Source organism: Doryrhamphus excisus, linkage group LG6 (genome assembly GCF_037039965.1).
Source record: "Doryrhamphus excisus strain RoL-2023G ecotype Guam linkage group LG6, RoL_Dexc_Guam_v1.1, whole genome shotgun sequence".
Taxonomy (NCBI): domain Eukaryota; kingdom Metazoa; phylum Chordata; class Actinopteri; order Syngnathiformes; family Syngnathidae; genus Doryrhamphus; species Doryrhamphus excisus.
In genome coordinates, this window is record NC_136362.1 from 18,034,235 (window position 1) to 18,061,857 (window position 27,623).

General features: G+C 40.2%; 3 protein-coding genes across 5 annotated transcripts; 2 read left to right on the top strand and 1 right to left on the bottom strand.

The window, feature by feature from the left end:
• The first annotated feature begins 2,671 nt into the window (after positions 1-2,671).
• capn10 (calpain 10) lies at positions 2,672-11,816 on the top strand. 2 transcript variants are annotated; one of them, XM_058066825.2, is made up of 13 exons: positions 2,674-3,393; positions 3,712-3,875; positions 5,742-5,873; positions 5,965-6,161; positions 6,372-6,604; positions 6,680-6,827; positions 7,385-7,551; positions 7,626-7,855; positions 7,925-8,127; positions 9,377-9,632; positions 9,709-9,899; positions 9,982-10,027; positions 10,978-11,816. In XM_058066825.2, the coding sequence occupies exons 2-13, from the start codon at positions 3,732-3,734 to the stop codon at positions 11,005-11,007; spliced, it is 1,977 nt and encodes a 658-aa protein (XP_057922808.2). In that variant the 5' UTR covers positions 2,674-3,393; positions 3,712-3,731; the 3' UTR covers positions 11,008-11,816. The 2 variants fall into 2 exon arrangements, 1 of the variants encoding a protein (XP_057922808.2); XR_009129015.2 differs by lacking the exon at positions 9,377-9,632 and having other exon boundaries at positions 2,672-3,393.
• A 1,161-nt stretch (positions 11,817-12,977) lies between these two features.
• eif4e2 (eukaryotic translation initiation factor 4E family member 2) lies at positions 12,978-22,188 on the top strand. Of its 2 annotated transcripts, none has more exons than XM_058066829.2 (8): positions 12,978-13,146; positions 16,218-16,329; positions 16,409-16,543; positions 17,889-17,993; positions 18,074-18,226; positions 18,285-18,425; positions 19,985-20,063; positions 20,152-22,188. In XM_058066829.2, exons 1-7 carry the CDS (start codon positions 13,043-13,045, stop codon positions 20,018-20,020), a joined length of 786 nt encoding a protein of 261 aa, XP_057922812.2. In that variant the 5' UTR covers positions 12,978-13,042; the 3' UTR covers positions 20,021-20,063; positions 20,152-22,188. The 2 variants fall into 2 exon arrangements, with proteins under 2 accessions (XP_057922812.2, XP_057922811.2); XM_058066828.2 differs by having other exon boundaries at positions 18,285-18,421; positions 20,152-22,186.
• On the bottom strand, positions 21,493-27,174 carry LOC131125360 (phospholipid scramblase 1). The gene is made up of 6 exons (XM_058066830.2): positions 27,062-27,174; positions 25,561-25,845; positions 25,420-25,497; positions 25,158-25,350; positions 21,966-22,077; positions 21,493-21,898 (listed from the first exon to the last, which is right to left on the bottom strand). The coding sequence occupies exons 1-6, from the start codon at positions 27,093-27,095 to the stop codon at positions 21,776-21,778; spliced, it is 825 nt and encodes a 274-aa protein (XP_057922813.2). The 5' UTR covers positions 27,096-27,174; the 3' UTR covers positions 21,493-21,775.
• Positions 27,175-27,623: the final 449 nt, after the last annotated feature.

The window sequence follows — 27,623 nt, forward strand, 5'->3', positions numbered from 1 at the left end:
AACATTTAAGGAGCACAACGGGTCATTTTGGTAAGAATAAATGCCATGTTGTGTTATTATAACGCAGCCTTCCTCTCATGTGTGTTTCAGATGTCAACCAGAAGATGACCTCACACGGTTTTGATCCACGAGGTGGTAATGTGATGGTAATGCAACAACTTCTTCATTTATGTTCCATTTGACGCAAACATAAGTCCGGTCCTGCTTGCCTCGGTGAACATTCAACGCTGTCGGTGAGTTTGGTATGGATCACATAAAAACCATCGACCGTTGACTGTGCCCTGAGGTTCGCCCAGACGACGTCAAGCGATGAGCAAAAGAATGCATCGACGGTGCATGAGGGGGCGCATGGAAATCCAGAAACACGCAAAACCGTGTACAGAAGTCACACTGTGGCTCCGGGACCTCAAAAGGTCACAATCAACATTCATTGCTGTCGCTGGGTTGGACTGTGTAGAAAAGCTCACTGAACAATGAGTGCAACTGTGGCCTAGATCTGCCTTGACGGCCCAGTCTCGGCCAATCAGCTAAACCGGATGTGAAATGCTGTGATTTTATTCTATTTATTCTATTTATTCTATTTTCTGGCTACCGGGAGTCTTGGTGGTGTGGAGGAGAAGGAGGAGGTGTAGGGAGATAGCGACACAAATAGACTTCTGGCTTGTCCTCATCCACCTCTCGTCTAATTAGTAGTTATGTGTGCAGCAAGGGGGAAGGAAGCGGAGTTGAATGTGTAATCATTTGGAGCCTCTTCTCTTTCAGATGTTGCATCCCTCTCCTTTTTTGTTTGTCTAATTATACAGTGCGCTAGTTTAACTCCGTGTTAACCGCCAGCCATGCGCAGCTTGCCAGTAAAGGACCAAAGGAACAAATAAGCACTAGAATTAGTCCAGTTTGTAAGATAGTCTTTTCCGGTGTTGCTTTAAAAGGCAGCGATAAAGGGATTGTTTTGATCTTTACAACCGAGGATGTCCTATTGTCTGTGCTGTCCGGCTTCCTGTGTGTGTGCATGTGTGTGTGTGTGTGCATGTGTGTGTGTGTGTGTGTGTGTGTGTGCTTTAAACACCGCTCATTTCACATGTAGTGTACTCTCTTCTTTTCAAATAAAGTCAAACCTGAAGCCCTGGTGTGAGTATATTATTAGTATTTGTATATTCTTTGTACTTGCTCCCGCTTGCATCCACTTTATCACTGAGAATGAAGGAGAAAGTCACAATATGACAAATAGCTATTGAAGTAAAATCCTGACATATTTTAATTCAAGCATACCTTTATGCTCAGTCTCATTACATTTTTATACATCAAACGATGGTTATTCAATTGTAATACAGTTATGGCTTTTTTGTAATTTATTTATTATATTTAAGTTGCTCTTTTTTACATGAAATTTTGATTTTTTTTCGACATATATTGTTAATTATTGGAACATTTCCATTGATCCATCCATTTTCTATGTCGCTTATCCTCATTAGGATTATGCTGGAGCCTATCCCAGTTGTCCGTGGACGAGAGGCAGGGTACACCCTGGACTGGTCGCCAGCCAATCACAGGGCACATATAGACAAACAACCATTCACACTCACATTCATACCTTGGGACAATTTGGAGTCGCCAATTAACCTAGCATGTTTTTGGAATGTGGGAGGAAACCGGAATACCGGAGAAAAACCACGCATGCACAGGGAGAACATGTAAACTCCACACAGAGATGCCTAAGCGGAGATTCAAACCCAGGTCTTCCCGTCTGTGTGGCCTACATGCTAACCTATTGGAACATTAAAAACTTTGTTCTCTCAATATGACAACTTGATGTTCTTTAAAAAATATTTTTTCTTCTATAAATGTGCTCCTAAAAAATCATAATTGCATTACTTTACTCTTCTGTACTCTTTTTTTTTAATCCACGTTTGTTTTATTCCCACATTGTTAAAATTTTTGATGTTCTTGTTGTGACTATATTGTTGTAAAATTATGCCAAAGAAATAGTAATAAAATAATAATTCTCAAATTATTTGTACTTCCCACATGAAGCTATGGTTTAAGCATTGAAAGGACGACAAATGTAAATAAATTACATTAATATTACAATTTTACAAATTGATGTTCACATTATATCCTCTGTCTTGTAAAAATGCTAATTTTATCTCGTAAAATTTTTATTCAAACTTCGCCGATGTTACCACTATATTCTAAAAACAATAAAGTCAAACATGAAATACAGCTTTAGTATTTTGTATTGGTGCATATTAATCCTATACACGCCCCCGCCGCACCCCCGTCATCAGCCACCCCCGCCAGTCCCTCTGTATTATTCATAAAAAAGCACTCTGTGCACTGGTGCAGAAGAATGGAAGTGATGTAACAGTGGCTGCAAGCATGCCTCCTGACTGTCACTTGGGATGGATTCAAACTACAGCAACTGAAAAAAATGTTTGCTCAGCTTTGGTGAGCAAAGGCATGCATGATGATGATGATGATGATGATGATGATGATGGCATCACACCAGATTAACTTAAAATATAGCAAATGTGAAGGTGCAAATGTAGTGTAGTGTTTGTTATCTATAAATATCAAGCTCAGGTTCACTGATGCCAAAATAAAGCAGGATGATGTGGCATGTTACTATATCAAATGCACTCTTTGGAGCACAACTCAAATGATGCAATAAAAGAAGCGTGTGCACATTATGCTAAAAAGTCCAATTACAATAATTGTTTCTATATGGATTGTAACTCTTGTGTTTTTTTTATGAAAAATAAGTACTATTGCTCATTATTGCAGCTTTCATCCACAATCAGGCAGGCTAGGGGGAAAGCTGTATACAGTACAGTACAGTACAGTCATGTCACCAGTGTTTATTACTTACGATTTAATGAGATTGATATATAATATGACTCAAAACTAACAGATACTGTATTAGGCATATAAATGTAAAATGATTTTAATAATATTTAATCATGCAAGTGAATTAATTATGCGTTCATAATTAATATAAAACATTGTATTTTGTTTATCAGTGGCCAAATTTAAACATTGAAAAAATTAAAAAATTAAAATAAAAAAATGATTGTGTAATACACCTTGCTAACGTTAGGTGGCAGCAGTGTCCACCAACACAGGAAAGATGCACTTCCTGATTTTTTTCTATGCCCGGAAGAGAGATTACTGTCACACGTTTTAATGTTCATACCGGATGACACGACTTTCTAATTTTTAAAGGAATATGTCACATTTTGGCATAAATCAAACCGACGGAACGACAGCTCCTGAGACGTGACAAAATGTGCATTTATGGTGATGCTAACATCGTCCGTAACATACAGGCTAACCCTAGCTTTAGCCACTGTGCAATGATGGCGAGGAGTGGATGAAGATGCTATAAGCAGGCAAGAGGTAAAATAATGTTGTTTTTATTTGGTTTGGCTTAGACGGATGTTACTGTGGAAAATATATATCTTGTGCTTTTTATTCCGCTAGTTTTAACTGAACATAATTCTAAACTGAACGGTCGTTTTAGCGCAGTCATCGTCGCTACTGCCCCCTAAAGGCCAGAGGGGAGAACTTGTATGTCATATTTTATTATTTTATGTGTATCCTCAATGAATCGTTTTCTTCGGAATATACAATATCAGACGTTTTATTGATACTTTTAGTCTACAAACAGCCAGGAATGTGGTGATGGTTTTCACAGCTGGCTTCACTGCGTTCTAGCTCTGCAACCAAGGGGAGCCATGGAAAGTGTTGGAAGAGAGGAGTGTGGTCATGGTAGTCTCTTTGAGGACCAGGACTTCCCCTCGGATGACTGCTCCTTGTTCTGTGACAGTTCCACACCCATCTCCAGGCTGCGAGGACATGTCACCTGGCTCCGTCCACAGGTTAGCCCAATTGAAGAAGTCAGGTGGAGCAAAATTAAATGAAACGTTTTCACACACACATGACATTCTACACTAAGCATTAGGGGGGGGGGGAAGAAGACAAGCCATATTATCACAAGAATATAAATGGAAACTGAATAAAGTTTATTTGTTATTATAATTAATTTGCTATAGTAGAGAGACTAATGTCAAAAGTTCTTCAACATTATACATTGCCAAAATTTAAGATTGTCACACATCTTTTGGAGCACTGATCCAGATTTTGGTAGCATAAAACCGAAACACAGAGATGTACTTTGCTGCAAGACCATTAAGATACTTGTACACAAGCAGAGCTGTTGTAAAGCCGATTCTCTGAGCAACAGGAAGCTGTTGCAGAGACCTGAGTACTGGACTAATATGGTCATATTTCCTGGTTCTAGTCAGGACTTGAGCAGCAGAATTTCTGGATGTACTGAAGCTGTTTTACAGCTTGTTTAGAGAGCCCGGTTACAGTACAGTTATCACTCCTACATTTGTAGCCTGATGGTTAGGATAAACTGGCTGATAACACTTTCCCTTTGTTTCTGTGGGCCAATTGCATCCACACACTGATCTGTTTGATGCAGTGACATAGTAAATCTGCAGGTCCATGTTCTCCACATTTTAGTGGTGCCTGCATAATTGTGGTAGGACACAGTGTAGCTGGCCTAAAGGAAGCATGTACAGATTGAACAGTAGGGGTCCCAAATTGGCGCCTGGGGAACCCCACAGGTCTTGGCCATTTGATCTGAGACACAGTTACCAATTCCAACCAAGTACCTCCTGTGCTCCAGATAGGACTTGAACCATTTTAGAGCAGTACCAGAAACGTACACCCAGTTTTTAACCTCTGTAATAAGATTACATGGTCGTCTGTGTCAAAGGCAGCGCCCAGGTCCAGCAGAACAAGAAGTGAGATTTTGCCATTTATTAAAAACAGAAAAATATACAAACTTTTTCAGTGCTTTGGTTCAGATTTTGTACAATAAAAGCTCTGATAAAACATTCCACTGTTCTCAAATATCTTAATTTTTATTGTTCTGCACAAAATAAGATGAAAAATAAACAAATCAAGAATAAAGAAAATCAATCAATCAGTAATAAATAAATATAATAATAATAATAAAACGGCAAATAATAAAAACTTAAGAAACCACATATAGTTGGTGGGTAGACAAATAATTTTTTTCAGATTAAAATGAACAAAGCATTATTAGAGCCCTGTAGACATGACAAAACACGACTATAGTCACATTTATAATCTTTTTATTTACAACATATTGCGCAACTGCAGGGTCTTGAGACACATGCTAACTCGCAAACTACAGAGCTAGCGACCTAAACGGTAGCCTTCAAGTTATTTCCTTTAAACTTAAATATCCAAAAACGTACCACTTCCACACAGATAGGGAGGATAACTATTAACAGTTATTTAACCTTTAACATGAATCAAACGTAATAATTTTTTCTGGGTACATGATACCATACAGCATCCATATCAAACTTGCGCGGGCCGCACTAACATTAAACTTTCATATCAAGGCGCGGGCCAAATGTGGCCCGCAGGACACTAGTTTGAGACCCCTGGTATACAAGTTTTTCTAAGGCTTTGTGACAGAATCAAGCAGGAGCAAGACACACTGTATTATCTGCGATAAATGAGAAGCTACTGATTAGTGAGCTTCTGTGTTGGCGATGTAAGCGATTCCTCAAGGCAGAGAAAAAAATCCTCTATTTTTTGTAATCGAGGTACTCTAATTATTTGAGCAATCATTGCTCTAATAATTGATAATTGTCATTACTGCATATCACAGCAATGATCACATTTATTTTTATTATCTCTAGGAGATCTGCCAGTCACCTGTTTTCTTCCCAGACAACATCCAACAGAGCCATCCCAAACAAGGCTTACTGGGAGACTGCTGGTTTCTGTGTGCTTGTTCCATGCTGATCAAGAACAAACATCTTCTGGAGAAAGTAGAGTAAATCACCTACTGTTGTAATGATGATAATAATAATAATAATAATCAGGCTCTCTGTGCTTTATTAAATGTCTGACTCTTCGTAGGTCTTTCCTGCTCAGCAACCTCTGTGGGGCGACGGCAAATACCAGGGCTCCTTTCGCTTTCACTTTTGGCAGAATGGACACTGGACAGAGGTGACCATCGATGACCGCCTGCCTTGTGTTGACTCAGCTCTGTGCTTCTCACACTGCGATGCTTCTTCTGCCTTCTGGGTGGCTCTGCTGGAGAAGGCATACGCCAAGTAAGTACACTGTGGAATTCCTCCATCTATTTATGTTTTATTTTCAGTTTCATTACTCTATTCTTGTAATATTCTGAGTCTTTTAATGGGTTGGAGAGATTTTCCCATTCCATTCTATAAAAATAATATATTTATCATTTGAGTAATTAATCAATCAAAGAATTAATGAATAAATATGTCTGCTATAAACATAACCTTGTGCCTTTTTAGACTTCATGGCTCATACGAGCGACTGTGGGCGGGGCAGGTTTCCGAGGCCTTGGTGGACTTAACTGGGGGTCTTGCCGAGTGCTGGATTTTGTCTGACGTTGGTTCAGAGGAGGAACGCCAACCAGAAGAGAGTCCGAATCAGGCCAGGATGATCGAAAGGCCGGACCTGGATCTCATATACACAATGAGAGCTTCTTGTGCTCTCAGTTGCTCCACTCAAAACCTATTTGGGGGTATGCTATCTATGATTTATGCCCTCTTATAGATTCTTTTTATGGCGTCAACTGATCCCTCTAACTTGCTGTTAGGAGGCGTTGAACTGGGTCAGCAGCACCATGCCATGAGTGTCATAGAGTGGTTGGATGTGAAGACAGTAGTAGGGAGCAGCGCAGTGAGACTGTTCAGGATCAGAAACCCCTGGGGGAGGGGCTGCTGGGGTGGAGCTTGGACAGAAAGGTGATGATCCTTTATTCATTCACATACATATTTTACAGTAATCCCTTGTTTATCGCGATCAATTGGTTCCACACCCAACCATGATGAGTGAAGAAGGATTCCTTCTTCATAAATTGACTATTTTTGCACAACATATTGCTCAACTGTAATGCATCGCTATGTGATGTCGAACACGCCATAGCTGATTTCACCCACCGAGACAAAGAGACTATGACTGATGAAAGGGATTATTTTTGTATGGTGTTGTTCTATGGAACCAAACCAAAACCAAAGCACAGAGTGAATTCTCTTCCTGCCTGTTTGGAGCCATGAGACAAGGAAAAGAGACACACATGCACATGGAAATACATTGAAGCAGGCAAAATGATCAAATTCATAGTCATTTGTTGTGTGATTTATTCCTTATTTTATTATTATCCCAGATAATTAGCTCACAACACAGTTTTATTGTCACGTTTTAATCATGCAAGCTCTTGTGACATCTCTATTAATTACGCTCACCATTGTTTTTTAAATATTGTTTTGAATTGTTTCTCACTCTTCCTGTCCTTTTGCAGTGGAGCTGGCTGGTCCTCCCTTGACTCATCTGAGGCTTTGGCACTCCAAGCCAGGGTGTTACAGGGTGAGTTCTGGCTGGATGAGTCTGAATTCCTATCCCAGTTTGATGATGTCACAGTCGGCTACCCTATCAATGAGGAGGGGCACCTGCAAAGCGTCTATACTGGTATTTCCGATTAGTTTAGTCCAGTCATTTTTTTTTGCAATTCTTTTCCTTGATGACTTTCTCAATGATGTCAGGAAACCTGCTACCTCACCGCCATCAACTTCCTGGCCGCTGGATAAAGGGTCTCTCCTGTGGTGGAAGTCGAAACAGCAGCAGCTACTGTAGCAACCCCAAGTTCTGGCTGAAGATGTGCGACAGAGGTGAGGTTCTCGTCTCCCTACTGCAGCACAGAAAGCGGAGCCAAATGGCAGAGGATTTTACAAGACGCCAGCACAACCATGCCATCGCGTTGCACATGTGGAAGGTTTGTGCTGCCATACACAGTAAAGTGTCTCCTTCTTGCGTGTCATCATCACTTTGTTTTCTCCCTCAGGTGGAGAAGAAGCGTTTTAATCTGAGCTGCACTTTAAACAAACCCCCGTGTGCTTCGACTCACTGCCATGCCCATCAGAGAGAAGTGGTGCTACACGGGCAGTTGGAGCCTGGACACTATCTTCTCATCCCCAGCACCTACCAGCTAGGAGCAGAGGCCCGCTTCCTCATCAGGGTTTTCTCGTCGTCCTCCTTTTCCCTCAGGTAAGCGCTAGCTAATAGGTTGCTGTAAATTTCAGTGTGAAAAGCCACTGAAACGTTTTGAAAAGTTGTACAAAAACTTGACAAACCATCATCTAATGAAACTTTAATGTATGTCAAGAGATTTCAAGTCAGTGAGCATCTAAAAAATGAACTCCACAGAAAAGCACCAATCAATGGCAAAGTGTAGTGATAGCCATAGACGTAGAAATAGACTTTCATGCCAAGTAGTGAAGTGTTGCCTGAAGGCTGAAGCCACGCGAACAACATCAACAGTGCAGTGTTTTTCAACCTTTTTTGAGCCACGGCACGTTTTTTACATTGGAAAAATCTTGTGGCACACCACTAACCAAAAATGTTACAAAATGTCACCATGACCTCACACGTGCATCAATAAGTCTATCGGAGGAACAAGGTAGGTGTTGCCACACGGACCAATATTACATTGCTCTGCCAGTCTTTACACCACAGGCACTCCACAGTAGCCACGTTTTTACATGACAAGTTTTTTTCTTTCCTTTCGGGAAACAATGGTATCCAACCAGAATAGTCAATAGGGCATGTGCAGTAAAACGTAAACACCAACATCACGTGTTACCGGCTTCCCCGAGTTTTTCTTTCACTTGTTGGAATAACTCCATATTGTCAGCTTTTCGTCAGTCCAGTGCCGATTGCTCGCCTCCATTTTTAAAACTGAAGAACGTCTGGAGCTGCGTGTTACGTCATATATTGCATCATAATATGCGTCATAATATTCCATCCCTGTTCAATTCTTTCCGTTTGAGCAAATATACCAAATGCAATTGGAATATTTGGGTCCATATATTCATGGCTATTGACATAATATTTGCAAATGATGATTAATCAATGTTAACTATAAAAAGTGATTTTGGATAATTCCTCACGGCACACCTGGCTGTTTCTCAAGGTACACTAGTGTGCCGCGGCGCAGTGGTTGAAAATCACTGCAATAGTGGATGTTTAGTCTGAATGAATGGATTGACATTTAGGGCTTCGCTGTATTTGGATTGGTACTAAAGAGTGTACTGGTACAGATGACTTAATTTGGGACCATTTTGACAATGGGAATTCAAAATATACGGTGTAAAAGTGTAGACAACTGGGTGTTTTTCTACAATCGTTAGAAAAAGTATACACAGCTTCCTCTGCGATTCCATGCTTCATCCACCAAACGCTCCAGAATGATTCTCTTATTACGGTGTATTCCATGTGAATGATCTGTCCTCCTTAGTGCCATGAAGTGCCCAGCACCTTCCCTGCCATCAACTACAGACGGAGTGTGGGAGCCCACATACTTTCAGGGCTCATGGGTAGAGGGAAACTCTGCCGGAGGAAGCAGGAACTTCTCTTCTCACCGACGGAACCCTCGCTTCCCGTTTACAATTTGTGATGATCCCGTAGCTCCATTGGGTGTCAACGTCAGTGTTATGCTGAGCCAGAGCTGCGCCGAGACTGACCTGCACCCCATCGGCTTTCATATCTATAAGGTCACAGGAGACAGTCAGACAGTCTTCATCTATCATGTTAAATTATGTTTGATGTCTGGCTTTGATTGCTTCACAGGTACCAGCAGGCGAACAAAGTGGGACCATCCCCAGTGAGGATCCAGTCACCAGCTGTGTTCCTCACTGCTACACTCAGGATGTCACAATGGCCTGCTCTCTTCCAGCCGGAGCTTACGTCATCGTACCATCCACATACCAGCCTGACTGCACTGGAGACTTCACCATCTGCCTTTCTCGCAGAATAGACAGGTTGGCGCTGACGCCTAGCTTTGGTATATTTTATCATCACATTTGTATTATAGAGCATTGAATGTATTTGTGTGTCCTTCAGGAGAGTTGTGAAAAGCCAAGAGAAGCTGGGAAGAACCATTCAAGAGGTTGGTTGAGGTTTGATACTTTTTCACCTCGCAGTATAGTAAACATTGATCTGGTGTGTTGGCATTATAAAAACTTCAACTGTAGAGGCAATGTTTTAAGTGACATTTGTACATTCCTAACTGTCATACAAGTGTAAAAAGAATATATTACATGCTTTAAAAGCTAAAATATAGTAAAAATGTCACCATTCGAAGATAATTTATTCATGGTGTCAGGAGATACATGAGATAAGACTACATGAGATTGGGTCTAAGTAAATGAGACGACACACAATGTTAACTTTACTTTTAAATGGAAAGAAATATATGATAATACATTGCAATCTATCAATATAATTTATTTGTTAAACTCTTCTGTAGTTTATTGTTTATTTTATTGCAGTTTATAGTTTATTGTACTCAGGAGCCTTTCCTGTGTAAGGAAAGGCTTACCAAAATGTTTCTCGTCCTGTTCAATGGTTATCATCATAATTTCCATCTTTACCATCATCGGTACCTTCCTGTGGTGGTGGTATTTTTCGCAATACACACTTTCCTCAAAAGGTTTGCTGATGTCTCATGTGATGTCATGTAGGATGATGGTTTGAGGTTTTGTTTGCCTTTTGAGACAAAATGTTGGTTGTCTTCCAAATTGTACCATGTTTGAGGTTTCACTGTACATTTGTGTTTGTGTTCCTCCCCTTTAATTTCACCTCACAGGAGTGCATGATATCAAGATTTACCATTTAGGTGCCATACCCACTGTAAAAGGGTGCAGAAAATGGATATCCTGTACATATTTTGGTACCCAGCACAATATTTGACAATGGAAGCACAAAAGGATTGGGTACTGCTTGATGGAAGGGGCTGTATTCTATCATATTAATTGATTATACTTTTTAGAATTTTTTGTCAGTGACCATAAGATGGCAGCAGTGAGTAAGCCATGTCTTTTTGTGTTTGTGCGGCAGGTGTCTCACATCTCTGTGATGCAACGCTAGCACTCTTGGACATCGGCACAGGATGAAAGGACTTCCCCCTGCGCCCTCAACATACAACTATGCATGTGGACCAGTGGGAATGTGTGTGTCCGTCGGGACATCCCTTTATCCTGAATTGCTGAGGCTCAGGACTTGATGGGCACACCACTCATTGGCCATTAGGACATCAGAGATTGTCGGTGGGCTGGGCTGCTAATGAACTATGACGGGACTGGCTGGTGTAAACAAACAGCCGCCATTGAAGAAGGCCGCCACCGCTGTTTGCTCATTCAGTCACTGATGCGCCTGCCGGACCAGAACAAAGGGTCCTCTCATGAAGGTCCTCACAGAAGCGGGCAAGGGGTGAGGGGTTGGTCTCGCAAACGCTCAGCCTACCAAACCACACCACGATAAATTGTGCCATACATAGCCAGAGTTGTCTACCAGTCTCCTTATTCAACTCATCCAACGGTTCCTCTCAAGACATCATGTTTGTTACGAAATCCCATCCACATCCTCAACTCCCTTTATGTTCAGTTCAGACTGGAACAGAGCCTTCACGAGCCACCACAGGCGGCAGGATGGAAGGGATGAAACAAGGGATGCGGCACATCAGAGGAGGTCGGCCCGTGTGAAGATGGTGCCAATTGGTTTTGTATTGTTTGCCTCCTGCCCATCCACCATATCTCTGTGTGCTAAAATGAAAGGCTTTCTGATGACTGAATCACTTGGAGCCAGCCACTGCCAAAGAGTATAAAAAGTGGCGTTTTCTATGTTTGACATCCAGATCTGCAATTTTGCAATTTTTGCCTCTATTCACCACCACATTGGATGTGAAATAAAAAATCTAATGAAAAGATATTATTGAAATATAAACTTTATGATTTAATTTAGGCACGGTGGTCGAGTGGTTAGCGTGCAGACCTCACAGCTAGGAGGACAGCTAGGGTTCGATTCCACCCTCGGCCATCTCTGTGTGGAGTTTGCATGTTCTCCCCATGCATGCGTGGGTTTTCTCTGGGTACTCAGGTTTCCTCTCACATTCCAAAAACATGCTAGGTTAATTGGAGACTCCAAATTGTCCATAGGTATGAATGTGAGTGTGAATGGTTGTTTGTCTATATGTGCCCTGTGATTGGCTGGCGACCAGTCCAGGGTGTACCCTGCCTCTCGCCCGAAGACAGCTGGGATAGGCTCCAGCACCCCTGTGACCCTCGTGAGGAAAAAGCGGTAGAAAATGAACGGATGATTTAATTTAGTTTTACCAAAATGTGGTAATCAGGAAAAAAGCCGAAAGAAAGAAACAAACAAAAGGAAGCCATTGTAGGGGGCCACACGGTGGTCGAGTGGTTAGCACAGTCCGGAGATCGGGAATACCTGGGTTCGAATGTCCTCATGGACAGGTCTGTGTGGAGTTTGCATGTTCTCCCTGTTCGTGCATGGGTTTTCTCCAGGTACTCCGGTTTCCTCCCACATTCCAAAAACATGCTAGGTTAATTGGCGACTCCAAATTGCCCATAGGTATGAATGTGAGTGTGAATGGTTGTTTGTCTATATGTGCCCTGTGATTGGCTGGCGACCAGTCCAGGGTTCACCCCTCCTCTTGCCCGAAGACGGCTGGGATAGGCTCCAGCATACCCACGACCCTAGTGAGGATAAGCGGCATAGAAAACGGATGGATGGGAAGTCTGCAGATTACATTATACATTACATTACCAACAACATAGCTATGTGACAGAGGCGCTGTGCTGTTTATGTTGCAAATTCACTTGCCAAAGATTGTCTATATGTCAGGATTGCGCTGCTTCTTTTAAAGACATAATGAAAATGCAAGTCATAGGTCTGCATTGGTGTTTTTAGGAGTCTGCTGCAAAACTACCACAAGATTTTAAACGCATTTTTCAAAACATTTTAGGCACATTTTTCAAACTCTAAATAGTACAACTTTTGGGGTGTTGAACTTTTCAGCCAAACTCATCCAACATCTTGGCGTACCTTTCCTTGGAAGTAGGCGCCCGCCGGTGTGCGTGCGCGCACCATCACTTCCACCAATGCCATGCCGTGCGCGCCGCCGTTCTTGCGGAATTCAGGACAGGAGGAGGCTGAGGTCGCCCAACTAGAGATTCCTATTGAGAAAATAATGAACAACAAATTTGACGCGTAAGTACTTTAAGATGTTTGTAATGTCCGGTGGAGGAAGGTGTCCAAGTATGCTGTGCACATAACTTTGTCTTTGAGTGTTGCGTTGTGAAATGAGAGGCGTGTCTGGTCAAATGCATGCTTTTTCTTAAAATGTGAACCTATAATAAACAAACGATTGATATGTTTAGTTTCATACGCATGTTCGGAATGAAACATGTCCCCAAATTGAAATATTTTGTTAAGTTATCACGGAGAACTTTCTATGTTGTTAGCTTTTAGCTTAGCCTTGCTGTGGGTGTAGGCCGTAAATCCACGGTATGGCAGTTGTTGAGTGGCCGTGGATAGAGCGTGCATGCTCGGCTCAAGCTAGACACTCACTGCCTCTTGAAAGACGAAAGGGTATCTTATTAAATGGTGTGTGCTAGGTTTGAATTGATGTGTCCGCATGTACACTACAACATTTATAACATCTGCAGCTAGAATTGCTGTCATTTGACACTTAGAACCACCATTAAATCACTACTATGTCATTGGACTGACGCTTTATCTTATTCCTTCTTTTTCGGTTGTCAATGCACATTTATGTGTCCCTAAGCCAAACATGTATAAATGACATAATCTCGTATAAATTACAATTTTACAAAGTGTTAAGTTTCGAATCAAACCTAAATTAATACTGTAAATAATAAAAAATTTATGTTTTGCCAAAAGTGGTCATGATGGAGTTTACAATTGGATGTATAGTGTGATTTTGATATCTTTAAATAGCTGAATATCTAACCATTGGGAAATTTCAGTCTACAGGGCGTTGGGAATATCACCGTGCATAGAAGACAGGAGCTACATATGAATAACAATTCTATAAACAATGAAAGTGACCCTGTTAGCATCAATACAGACCTGATTCTGTTTGAAGTCGATTCTCCGTCAAGCATTCACCCACAAATATGGCAAGACGCTTTCTCAACAGACTACAAGACACAAATTTGTATCAATCAAAGAGTAGGCTTTATTGACACATGTATATGTACGGCGTAACTAGCATGCATAAATATTTACAATGTTTTTTTATTTGTGTGAAAGTTATAGTTCCACATTTTAGTTTGGAGAATAGAATGATGATGTTGACTTGTCAGCCAAGTACTCCGCCCACAAGTCCTGTATGATTTCTAGAAATGTGTGTTCTATAGTCACAAACTTTATACAAAGCTTTATTCTTTCCCAGTATTCACTTCAAACCTTAAAATGCTAGATTTACCCTTTCCTCTTTTGGGCATTTACAGTCCTGATAAATATAACAAAAAAGATGTTTAGGACATCTCTAATGAGAACTTGCACTGTGGGGTGGGTACAAATTAGTGAGTGTGTGTAATGTGAGCTCTGTTAAGTTTGGCTTTACCACAAGGCTATTCAGCTGGCAGCTCCTGGGCCAAATCCAGCCCGTGGATGATATCAGACTGGCCTGCCACTTTTAGTGTAACACATTTTTGAAGCAGATATCTAAAAACAATTGAGCATTATTGTCATATAAAGATTTGACTTTTTTTTGCATTAGTCCCTTAAAGCAGCAGTACACTTCAGTCAAATAGAGCAGGGGTGCGCATTATGTCGACTGCTAGCTACCAATTTGATCACTGAGGTAGTTTGGGTCCATCACATAAACATCATTTTGTGATGTCATATGACATCAGTCAGGTCACACTAAGTTGTTACAAGGTGTGTGCACCCCTGATATATATAATATATCACTTGGGTCGCTGGGGTATGCTGGAACCTATCCCAACTGACTTCAAGCGAGAGGCGGGTTACACCCTGGACTGATCACCAGCCAATCGCAGTAAATTCGATATCTACTCAATATTTTCTATGTTCACAGTAGAAGGTAAATCTTTGGGACTTGGCTATTTTGAAAGTAGCTTTGCAGGCTGAAAATGTGTGAGCACCCAAGAAATAGAGGATCTTTGACCACTGTTTCAACAGAGTAATCCTGTCTCAAGGAATCTGATAAATGTTACCTTGTTGCACGTGTTTTAATATCCAGTCAAAGGCTTCCATGAAACTTGCTAAAATTAATTTGTTCTAAACTCAAGAAAGTGTTTCAAACTGTTTGAGGAAGGACGAAGAAGCCAAACATGTACCACTACCACACGGAACGGGAGGAGAAGTTTATTTGTCTCTCTATCATGTGAGTTAAGGTAATCAATGTAATTAAGGTTAAGGTATCAATGTAACATTACTAAATACCAAAATACATCATATAACTTATCTATCAATATTTTTTTTTTTACTAATAATAGGTCAGGGTGTCAAGATCTCATGAGATTAAAATGTGACAAGATTTCTCATTAAGAATGGATGATGATAAATAAATTAATCACACAACGAATAAAAATGAATGTGATAAATTTTTCCAGCCTGAACATATTACCATTTTGCCTGTATGTCTGTTTTCCAGGCAGGAAGATGGTTCTGTCTGTGCATTGTTTTCAGTTGTGTTCTGTAGAACAATGGCATGAACGGAGTGAGCCCTTTTGTCAGTCATACAGTTTCTTTGTCTCAATGGGTGGAGGCGGAGCCACTGGCATACACACAGGGTGCAGAGGAGTGTAACGTAATAGAAACTAATTTCGTCATTTAAAAAATGATATTTCTTTTTATTGTATTTTTCTTAAAAGTAATGCTTAAATGTCATGTTGTGTATCATCTCGTCTTGTGAATTCTGATAATAGGCCTTAGTCATTTATTCATGAGTTAATTAAACAGTGATAGAGCGAGGGAGTGATGTTCGAACCACGATTTAGTGATGGACGTTTGTATGACTTCATTTGTGGCGATGTGTTAAAAGATAAAGATTGTAATTTTGAACATGTGAAAGGATCTTCTTCTATCAAATGGACAGTGATAAGTAAGCAGTGTAGCCAGCTCATTACTGAGACTTCCTCTTCCTGTCTCTCACTTCTTGTAACGCCCCATATAGTGTGTTTTGGACGCGGTACACCATCAAATTTACAAGCAAAAAAATAATCACTGTAGTTTTTGCTCAATGCCGATCAATAAATATGAGTGAAATGTTTGTGTTTCAAACCCAGTTTGAAAGATGACGACAGCGGTGACCACGACCAGGACCAAGGCTCACCGAAAGACGGTGAGAAGGAAAAACTCGAAGAGGAGGACAAGGAGCAGAATTCCGCAAAGAAAAAAGTGAGTTTGCTGTATCAAATAGTGACACGTTCATATACTATGTGGTCAATACCACTTCATCTTCTTTTCTGGATGACAGATGGTGGTACCAGGGGCTGGTGAGCACCCCCTTCAGTACAACTACACATTTTGGTACTCCAGACGAAACCCAGGGCGACCAGCCAGCACTCAGAGCTACGAGCAGAACATCAAACAGATTGGCAGCTTTGCTTCGGTTGGTCATGTCTCTTTTGGATGTCAGAAGTTGACACCCCCTTTTTTTAAAATACTACATAAATAAAACCCTCAACTTCTATACCAGGGGTCACCAACGCTGTGCCCGCGAGGCATCTTCTAAAAATAGCACTGGTCACAAATTATCATTGTTATTTTGTGCTTTAAATTTTGAATCAGAATTGCTTTCATTAATGTATTTTTTTCAATCGTCTTATAACATAAAAAATTAAACAAAAGTATTTCATAACGAACTCTTACCTCAAGTCAGAGTTCATGTCTGCGCACGTGTCCGCTCACCGCTTTTCCGATATAGTGCAGCAGTGATGAGGAGTTAGCTTACTCGTGCAGTTTAGCCCCCAAAAACATGGCAGAAAAAGGACTTACATTTTCCACAGTGATTGGGAGGAAGAATTTTTCTTTACGTATTTTGAAGAAAAATGTATATGTATGTTCAAAACTTGTCACGAAAGCTTCAGTGCGAGCTACCCACCCGGCAGCGCATTAAGGACGGAAAAGGCCCGTTTGTTAAAGGCAGCTTTGGATAAACAAAGGACTTTTTTCACTAGGCAGGTGAAAAAAATCACAGAAAGGTGTTCCCTCTGACTTTCAAATTAATAAATAAAACATAAATAAATGTTTCTTGTTAAAAAATATGTTTTTGTTACCATTATTGTGGAAAATAATTAACATTGATATGTGAGCAGTCGCTTCACATAGTGTTACTACTACTATTCCTTTTGTTCTGATTACTAAAAAGTGATCCGTGCAGTTTTGTCATTTTGGAAGTTCACCACAAACAGGTCATGTAGCCCTTCATACTATCCGTGCTCACAAGCCCTCGGCCTCAAAAAGGTTGGTGACCCCTGTTGTATACCATATTTCCTCAGTAGGGGCCTCTACTTAACTATTGATTAGTTGAGAATCTACATCTTGTAATAAGTGGTGCTGAAGGTTACAGAATATCTTTTAACCTTTTTGGCACTTTTACTTTCTACGATTCTACATTTTAGTTGTTAGTTATTATAAAATTGCATTAAAGCTACACATGGAGGAAATATGTTTTATGAAATTTTTCCTTTTCTGATTTATAGTAGGCTCTAACGATAATGTGGAACACTGGAGATTTCAATAGGATGTAATGTATCGATACCATTTGAAAAATCTATTCTTTTTTTGGCAACAAAATATCGATATGATGATAAAATTGACTGGCCCTAGTTTTGGAGTACATTTAATGGAGAACAGTATGAACTATTTATATCTCTCTTAGCTCTGGTAATGTTGATGCTTGATGATGCCAATATGGTTCTCCTGCCTGATGCTGGTCAACATTTCTCTCAAAGGTGGAGCAGTTCTGGCGTTTCTACAGTCACATGATCCGACCAGGCGACTTAACAGGCCACAGTGACTTCCATCTTTTCAAAGAAGGCATTAAACCCATGTGGGAGGTGAGCATCTCGGTGTGTATTGTACAGTCGGTCATTGTATGACTTCAACTGAAATGTATGGATCATTTGATTCTGTGTAGGACGATGCTAACAAGATGGGCGGGAAGTGGATCATCCGTCTGAGGAAAGGCCTGGCCTCGCGATGCTGGGAGAACCTCATCCTGGCAATGCTGGGGGAGCAGTTCATGGTTGGAGAGGAGATCTGTGGCGCTGTCGTGTCTGTCCGCTTCCAGGTAGACGCACATGGCCGTGGTATTAGTAGGAAGGGTGTAACGCTCTTGTTCCATTCAGGAGGATATCATCTCCATCTGGAACAAAACAGCGAGCGACCGGGCTACCACGGCCCGTATCAGAGATACACTGCGGCGAGTCCTGAACCTGCCCCCCAACACCATCATGGAGTACAAGACACACACAGACAGCATTAAGTATGTATGTCTCATCCTGTTTTTATTCTCTCACACATACACATACTGTATACTGTATCTTGTAAACGCAAGTACAACCCTCGCATTTCAGCAAGCATTTTTATTACCGTATATTCAAGTACTCGCATACGTGTTAGGAAAGTAGAAGAAGTCAGGAAAACTGCATTTTAAAAAGAATTTTGTCCATCATCCACATTCACTATATGAGACCTGAATACATATGTTTTTCTCTTTTCTAAAGATATAAAAACAGCTAAACAAGTAATGGCCTATAAACCCTTATGGACAAAAACTCCCAACGTTCCACACATACAATGTGACTTGCATATTAACTAAGCTACAGCACCATTGTCATTATTATTATTATTATTAAAATCTATTGCAATCGATTTCGTCTTTTCATAACTACACATCAACATAAATGAGTAGTAATAGCAGATAATACCGGCATCATTATTGTTATAATATTTACTCTATATAAATTTATGATTTAAATAATTTTGTCCATCATCCACATTCCCTATATGAGACCTGAATACATACGTCTTTCTCTTTTCTAAAGATATAAAGACAGCTAAAAAGACACAGCTAAGAATGCAAGTAATGGCCTATTATATAAACCCGTATGGACAAAAACTCCCAACGCTCCACACACATAATGTGACTTGCATATTAACTAAGCTACAGCACCATTGTCATTATTATCATTATTATTATTATTATTAACAATGCTATGCCAATCGAACTACATTACTGGTGAATCGACACCCTGCCACACCACACCAGCTAACTAATAGCTGGAAAACCAATCGATTTCGTCTTTTCGTAACTACACATCAACATAAATGAGTACTAATAGCAGATAATACGGCATCATTATTGTTATAATATTTACTCTATATAAATTTATGATTTAAAGTTGTACTAAAATAGTCGGACCAAAAGTGACTAAACTACACTCAGTAACATTTTTTTTCTTTATATTCAGTATATTAATATTGATCCCTACGTCGCAGAAATTCACTCATCACAGTCGGGTATTGAACCAGTTACCGCGATAAATGAGGGATGGCTGTATTGTGGTGTTGAATGCAGCTCTGCTAGTACCACCCCTTGAAATTCAAATTTTGCAGATATTGCAAGTGGTTGTAGGACTATTACAGTACTACAGTACTTACACACGGCTTTATTTTGTGACATGCTGCAAAAACAAAGCACCTTGGGCGTGTCCTCTGATCAAGAGAAAAGGCAAAAATAATTCCCGGGATTGTGGTATTTCAAGTAACGGTTGCTGAAATGTGTACTGACTTTTATGAGATACAGCATTGGTTGCTGCTGAAGCACTAAACCTATGATTTATGTCTGATGAAATGAATCTGGTGTGTTATGTCATAATACAAGCTTCTAGCATACTGTACATACTAGACTATTCTATTAGTTCAGCATTTAGTTGAATGAATCTACATGTCTTCATGGTTATGTTGTGCTCATACAGCTGTGCAGTAGTAGTTGTGTTGAGGTAAAGCTTTGGGAATCTGGGAATGATCTGGCGCTTGTTTGCAGAGCCTGGGAAGACTTCCATGGTCTGGTGAATGCTAGCGGTGGACGTTAGCCCCTTTGTGATGACACAGACCTCTGCAAGGTTTGGAACTGATTCTGTTAACTGCTAATATGTGCCCACCCATAGCAGGATTCAGAACTACAAGTGTCCTTGTCGCATTCTGCTGCAGGTGTGTTTTATATGTGACGTTGCTGTTGGGGAGCGGGCATAAGAAGTCCGGGGTGGGGTGATATCCTCTGCGTGGATTGACCCAAGCGAGCGAAGGCCGGGAACACAAGACGAGAAGATCATTCCTTCTTTGTGTCAGCTTGGAAGTGAGAAGAAAGGCGCTTTGAGCAGAAGACAAGGCGAACAAGAGCATTATTTTTAACCAACCAGAGAAGACTGAAAGCCTCAGATTTATTTTTTACTTTTATAGCAAGTTGTGATTCAAGGTTCGACTGGTAATATTTGCCAGTTGCTACATGCATTCAACCCCAATCTAAAATGGGAATGTCATTGTTTGTCCACATCAAACTACTTTCTGCTAGGTTTGTTTCAGGACACCAAAAAGGGTTTGTGTGCTGTATTTTAACTACAATTCCTCCAACTATTTCCAGCTTTTTTACTGTTTCTGTGTAAAATATGTAAATGTAAATACAGATCATTTAAAAGAAATATGTAATTAAATCCTCCTCTGACCCAGAGAAGAAGTGGAAGGAGGCAGATATACTACAACTGGCGTCTCATGAAAGGACCGCCATGCTGCTTGTATCACTGTGCCTCACCCCTTACTATGTTCCCTTACTGTCAGTCTTGCCCTCACCTGGCGCTCAAACGAGTCCAACAAATGGATGACTATGCTTTAAAGTCCTCAAGTGGCAGGCGTAAAGACTATCTGCTATTTTGTAGTACAAGTAATGAAGCTGGGCTTGAAGTCAGATACATTCAGTAGAAGCATGCTGGAGAAGCACATGTCGGCCATTTGCGAAAACTGTAAACGCCACTCGTGTCTGGTGGCGCGGTGATGGGTGTGGTTGTGTGTGTGTGTGTGTGTGTGTGTGTGTGTGTGAAGGTATGGGTGGTTGTTTGCTTGATGGATAATAGCAATACATGAAAAATGCACTTGCTGCTAAACTGTGTCAGTGACTTTTATGTTTACAGGTGCATCTCAATAAATTAGAATATGTAAAGTGAATTAATTTCAGTAGATAATTCAAAAAGTGACACTCTTACAGTATATTTTACCGATTCACTACACATTGAAGTATTTCAAGAATGTATTTCTTAATCATTTTTATTATTTTAGCTCATAGCTAATTAAAACTCCACTGTACACGGAAACACAAGTACTATCTCATTTTACCCATTCTTGTTGTCTTCAACTCATCTCAAAGAACATGTAATTCTGTGAAAAGATCAGAGATTCATTTTAATACATGTTTTCTTTCAAAAGTGGATATACAACTCCCAAAACTACAACTATGCAAAATTGATTGTGGATTAATTGTGTTTTGAAATCAGCTGAGGTCAAATGGAGTGTGCACTACTTGACTATGACCAGCAGAGGTGGTCATCTAGTGGAGTGTGAAGAAAAAAAGAATCCACTCTATACAACACAGGCAGTGAAATAAGACAGAAAAACATACAGGGAGATTCTTCGAACCCATTAAAAATATAACAATAACAAATAAAAACAGATGCTCACCAGTAAGAATGTGGCTGCCAGTAGCAACAGCTTGGTTTGTGAATCCATGCTTAGTGGCACTGCACAAATTGATATGTTATTTCAGATGTGTGTATTAAAGCTTAAATTAAAGCGACATAGAAAACTCACCCTCCATCCCAAAATATTCATGGTCCATATTATGCTCATGGTGAAAGCCTGGCCATTTCTTCCATATGGTGCCAATTTTCTCCCCAATGTTTGAGATAATCTTATAAGATAAAAAAAATGTGTGTGGTAATGTTGCTAAAATAGCCACTTGGATATACCTGGAATACCTGGAATTGCTGGTTTGTCAAGCAGCGGCTTGGGCAGCACGGTCCCTGAATTCTGACTGCACACGCCCCCTCTGCATCTTTGACTTCAATCAGAGGGGTGAACATGCTCCACCTGGCAACACAGGCCCACACACAGAACATGGACTATCTCCTTACAGAACCCCACACTGCGACTTTGCAGCCAGGCCTTCAGCTGTCATGATCCCGCAAGCACTGGAAATGTTTTCTTCTGGCTTGTCACAAAAGTTCAAACTGGGACAGACATTATTATGGCACCACAAATTGAATATTTGTGGATCACTAAAACATCTGCCAGTTCAAGCTTTCCATACATGTTCCTGAATAATCTGCCATCATTTAGGGCAGGGGTCTCAAACTCAATTTACTTGGGGGCCACTGGAGCTTGGGTCTGGGTGAGACTGGGCCGCATCAGGTTTTCAAAGAAAAAAACGCATTTGTTAAAAACAAAAAAATTAAAAAAACTTCGCTTTGGTTCCAATTTTCTACAAGAAAAGCTCTGATAAAACATTCCACTGTTCTTAAATATCTTACTTTTCATTTTTCTACACAAAATAAGATGAAAAATAAATAAACAAATCAAGAATAAAGAAAATCAATCAGCAATAAATAAATATAATAATAATAATAAAACGGCAAATAATAAAAACTTAAGAAACCACATATAGTTGGTTGGTAGACAAATTATTTTTTTCAGATTAAAATGAACAAAGCATTATTAGAGCCCTGTAGACATGACAAAACACGACTATAGTCACATTTATACTCTTTTTATTTACAACATATTGCGTAACTGCAGGGTCTTGAGACACATGCTAACTCGCAAACTAGAGAGCTAGCGACCTAAACAGTAGCCTTCAAGTTATTTCCTTTAAACTTAAATAGCCAAAAACCTACCACTTCCACACGGATAGGGAGGATAACTATTAACAGTTATTTAACCTTTAACATGAACATTAATCAAATGTAATAATTTTTTCTGGGTACATGATACCATACAGCATCCATATCAAACTTGCGCGGGCCGCACTAACATTAAACTTTCATATCAAGGCGGGGGCCTCAAACTAGTGTCCTGCGGGCCACATTTGGCCCACGGGCCGGATGTTTGAGACCCCTGATTTAGGGTATAGATGAAGGTGGGCTTATTTTGGTCTTCCATTCCTCCCATTAGGAAGGATGACACATTCCTTCCCTGCCAGGCTAGTTCAGTGCTGTCAGTTGTGGCTCCATGCTAACAGCTGCTTAGTGCAATGAACCCTGTCTGGTTTAGACCTCTGTGGAGTTGTGTGGCTTTCACTGCTATTTACTGCTCTGGAAAAAAGGCTCACATGACACGTGCAGTTTGAGGAAGCAAAGATAACTGTCTCGGACTGATCGTGAAACACTCAAAAATTCTTCATTTTTGTAAATGAGATACATGAATGGAAAATAATTGCATGGGAAGAAGAGCTTAATGTTTGCATCTCATTAGTCATTTTCAAATCAGAAACTTCTTGTGTACACATGGGGGGGCTATGCTATTCTACGTCACCGTCAGTCGTAGAAGATGTAGAAGAAGTCAATAAGTTAACGTACTAGCAAGCTATTAAAACATTTAAATGTCACTTTCATGCTTAAAATAGAAAACCTAACAGTTGATGGGAACATTAATAAAATTATGGAAAATGTATTGCAATTTCAGTTTGTCAAATGTACGAAAACGGTCTGTTTTAATGTAAACTACCCACGCCCCGCCTCCAGACACGCCTACTCCGCTATGGTTGGTCACGCTGCCGAAGGCATAGAAACACTTTCGGTTTGTGTTGCTAACTATTTAGGAGTTGATAAACTGTGGTTTATCTTTTTATAATGTCCGCTTTTAACATACAATACAGCCATTATGTGTTGGATCAGAATCCGATCCGGAAGTGGAAATTATACAATCCAAAGTTTCTCAAGGAAAAAGGTTACTTCAAGATGTCTCTCAATGGTAAGTAGCATTAGCGTTTAGCGGTTTTCTACAGCATTGGTAACGTGTAATGTGTTATGCGGGACTACAAGTGTGTAAACAACTCGTGTAGAGCCACTAATTGTAGTGGGAAAAGGCTATTAGCAACCCCGCTTCTTACCACAAGCGATCATTTATTAATGAATTGCAAAAAAAAAAAATCTATATAGCAAGGGAGTGACAATCTAACTGCTATGCCGCTTGGGACGACTATTTGGTGAGGGTCTAGTACAGGGGTATCAAACTCGCGGCCCGCGGGCCAAATGCGGCCTGCAAGACGCTAGTTTGAGGCCCCCACCTTGGTACCAAAGTTTAATGTTGAAATGACAGCTTAAAGTTGTATGCACACCGGACACAATTAACATGATTTTGCCCCGCCCATACTGCTACCCTACCCTGTTACCCCGCCCTGTTACCCCGCCCTGTTTTGCTTTGGATTAGCAATGAAGCTAAAGGCTTATGACGCTGGGTACAAATAAATGCAGGAAATGATTTGGAATAAAAGGGAAAATACACATCAAGATAAAGCATCTCATCAAACATGTTGTTAAAGTTACCACGCTGCTCCCAGATGGAACTGAGTACGATGCTAACTTGCTAATTGGGTCAAATTATTAAGTTTCATTAATGTTCATGTTAAAGGTTAAATAACTGTTAATACTGTACATTTGAATCTGAAAAAAAAATTTCTGGTTTCTTACGTTTTTCTTATTTGCTGTTTTATTACTATTTTACTTATTTATTATTGATTGATTGATTTACTGTCTTTATTTTTAATTTGTTTATTTATTTTTTTTATCTTATTTTGTGTATAGAAAAATAAAAATTAAGATATTTGAGAACAGTGGAATGTTTTATCAGATATTTTGGTGTGGAAAACCGGAACCAAAGTACTGAAAAAGTGTAGCAGAAGCAAAAGCATTGAAGTTTTTTTTTATTGATTTTTTTCAAGTTTTTAATAAATGCGTTTTGGGTTGTTTTTTTTAAAACCTGATGCGGCCCGGCTTCACCCAGAACCTAGCTCCGGTGGCCCCCAGGTAAATTGAGTTTGAGACCCCTGGTCTAGTATATAAACAGTAAACAATTGTTTTTAAATATTTAATACAACCCATTCACTAAATATAAATTCACTTTAACTCCAAATATTCCGTCTATTAATGAACTGTAGTTCCTGTGTGGCCTACCTCTGACACGCAGTCCCGATAAGTCGCTTTTGAGCCGTGTAGGCGCTTATGTCCATGAGGCAGCAACCGAAACAGCAGCCGTCCATTCTGAGAGGTCTGTCAAAGTAGAAAACCTGGTGGCCTTGCTGGTCAAAACCCTGCAAGGAACAAGCTCGAGCTGGACCACAACACTGAAGGCACACGCATGAACTCTCTGAAAGGAAGGAAGGAAGAAAAGTTGAGATGTTCTGAAAGGGACAAATGGACACGTGTATGATGCTACCTTCCACAGCTATGAACAATTGTAACCTGTTGTCCCCTGAGGCGATGCTGTAGACCCTTTGTGGAACACACTGTGGACCTACAATCAGGAGTCACTTGGTGACACACTCTACATACATATGTACAATTCCCTGCTTCTCACCCTGTAGCTGTGGTCTTGCAGTGATATGAAACTCACTGACTTCATCCAGCACACTCAAAGAGTTTGACGTGCCTGCACCATCAAGCCACGACTCCTCGCTCCTTATATTCTGCAGCTTGCCAGATGTTTGGAGAGCTTGGTGTCCTGATGGTGAGTGAAGGTGGCACTCACACAAGGGGTCACATTTGTTCTGGAAAGCTCTGAAGATCATGCGGATGTGCTTCTCTCGCTCCAGTTGGCCAAAGGGAAGAGGCTGATCGGTCACAGCTGACATGGTGAAGATACCTGCAGGATTCCACGTGAAGTTTGTGATTTTTTTTGGTGCAATTTATTGTTTTATCTTGTTTTTTGTTTTTTTTACAGGTATGAAAGCTGTTACAGATCGAGCCTGGCCCTTTAAGAACAATTGCACTGTGGGAAATTGAGTGTTCTGTGCTTTAGCAAGTAGCGGAGGTTCTCTCTCTTCTGTCTGTACTGGCCATTGTCTTCTGCGTCCTGATCGCTTGTAGACAATTGTCAATCAGTCTCATTCCTGCCGTCTCCTGGTGTGGTCTTGGCTACCAGGCTAGCTAACCGTGTGAGCTGCTTGCTAACCGCCAATACTGTAAACAACAGAAGAAACAGAAGAAGCTAACCATGTGAGGAAAATACTAAGACAGGGGGAATGTGTTTTAACAGGGATACACAAACGCTACAGCCAAACACGGCCAGACCAAGGCACTGTCAGAGGAGTTAAATATGTATGAGCCACTTAATAATTTCTTGTATCCAACCTCGTAGGTTTACTATTAAAATTGAAACAAAGCAAAAACAAAGTTTTATTGGCTGTAAGTAGGAAAAAAAATATTGTTGTTATTTTCACAACATTTTTGTCAAGTTCATTCTTGTACCATTGCAACTTTTTTCTTCATGTCTGTGTGGATCCCCTCTTGTAATTCCACAGTTAACATTTAACATTTAACATTTAGGAGGCGATAGCTATTTAATGTAGCACATCTGATCAACACTTGACTGAAGACCTTGTTTGTTAAACTGAGATACCAGCTGATAATAACTGGTTTGCATAATTCCGCTTGCTAAAATTGAAGAGAAATGAGAAAACATGATTTGGTACAACTATTTTACCGTTTAGCGTCTTTATTCTTGTAATTTAGTTTTCTGTAGTTTCGCATGTTGTGCATGCAATTCCAATGTTAACCTCTGGAGGTGACAGTGAGTTAATGTAGGACTGCTCTGATCAACATTAGTAGCTGAAGAAGTTGATTTAATACAACAAGCAAAGTAAGTTGGGCTTTTAAAAAATATATATATTTGACAAATATTACCTTACAATGTTGTCACTGTTGTTTGTAGTGATGGGTTCTTGCTAAACACCCTTAAATGAAATTAGCAATATTTTGTTGACGTTCACTAGAATTATGTTTATGGCAACATGCTACACAATCTTGCTAGAGTTGACATAGCAGAGAAGAAGAGAGTTTGGAGAAAGTTCCTTGCTTACCTTCAGCAGTAGCGTTTTGTGATGCACACACCATTTAATGTAGAAGACCAGCTATGTGCGATATGATGCACAGAGTGAGGTGGTTTGTTTAACACCAAGTAGTGATGTTTAGCTTAGTAGCGTATGCGTGTGTGTGTGTGTGTGTATCCAGAGATCTTCTCTACCGCCTCTGTTACCATGCCAACCAACCGGATCTGCCTTTTGTTGTGCTAGAAAGGCACCACTCAGGCATGTAATTGAAATCCTGCTCAGAGAGGTGAATTTTAACATTTTTGTAAATTTATATGCAGAAGCTAACCACTGTCATGTTAACATATGAGAAGATAATAGGTTCCCTATTGTGCAAAGTGTACTTTTTGTCTTTTGATGATCAACTGTAACAGTGTCCCGAGAGCTTCTTTATTAGCTCACGTGAAAAGTCTTCAACACCCACACTTTTGAAAGAAAAAGCACTTTTGATACCACCTCTAAGAAAATTATTTCTACGCTTTCTCAACAACCAATATTCTAAATGAAAGTATAGTGGATAACAACCATTGAACAAATTAAAAACTACTTTAAC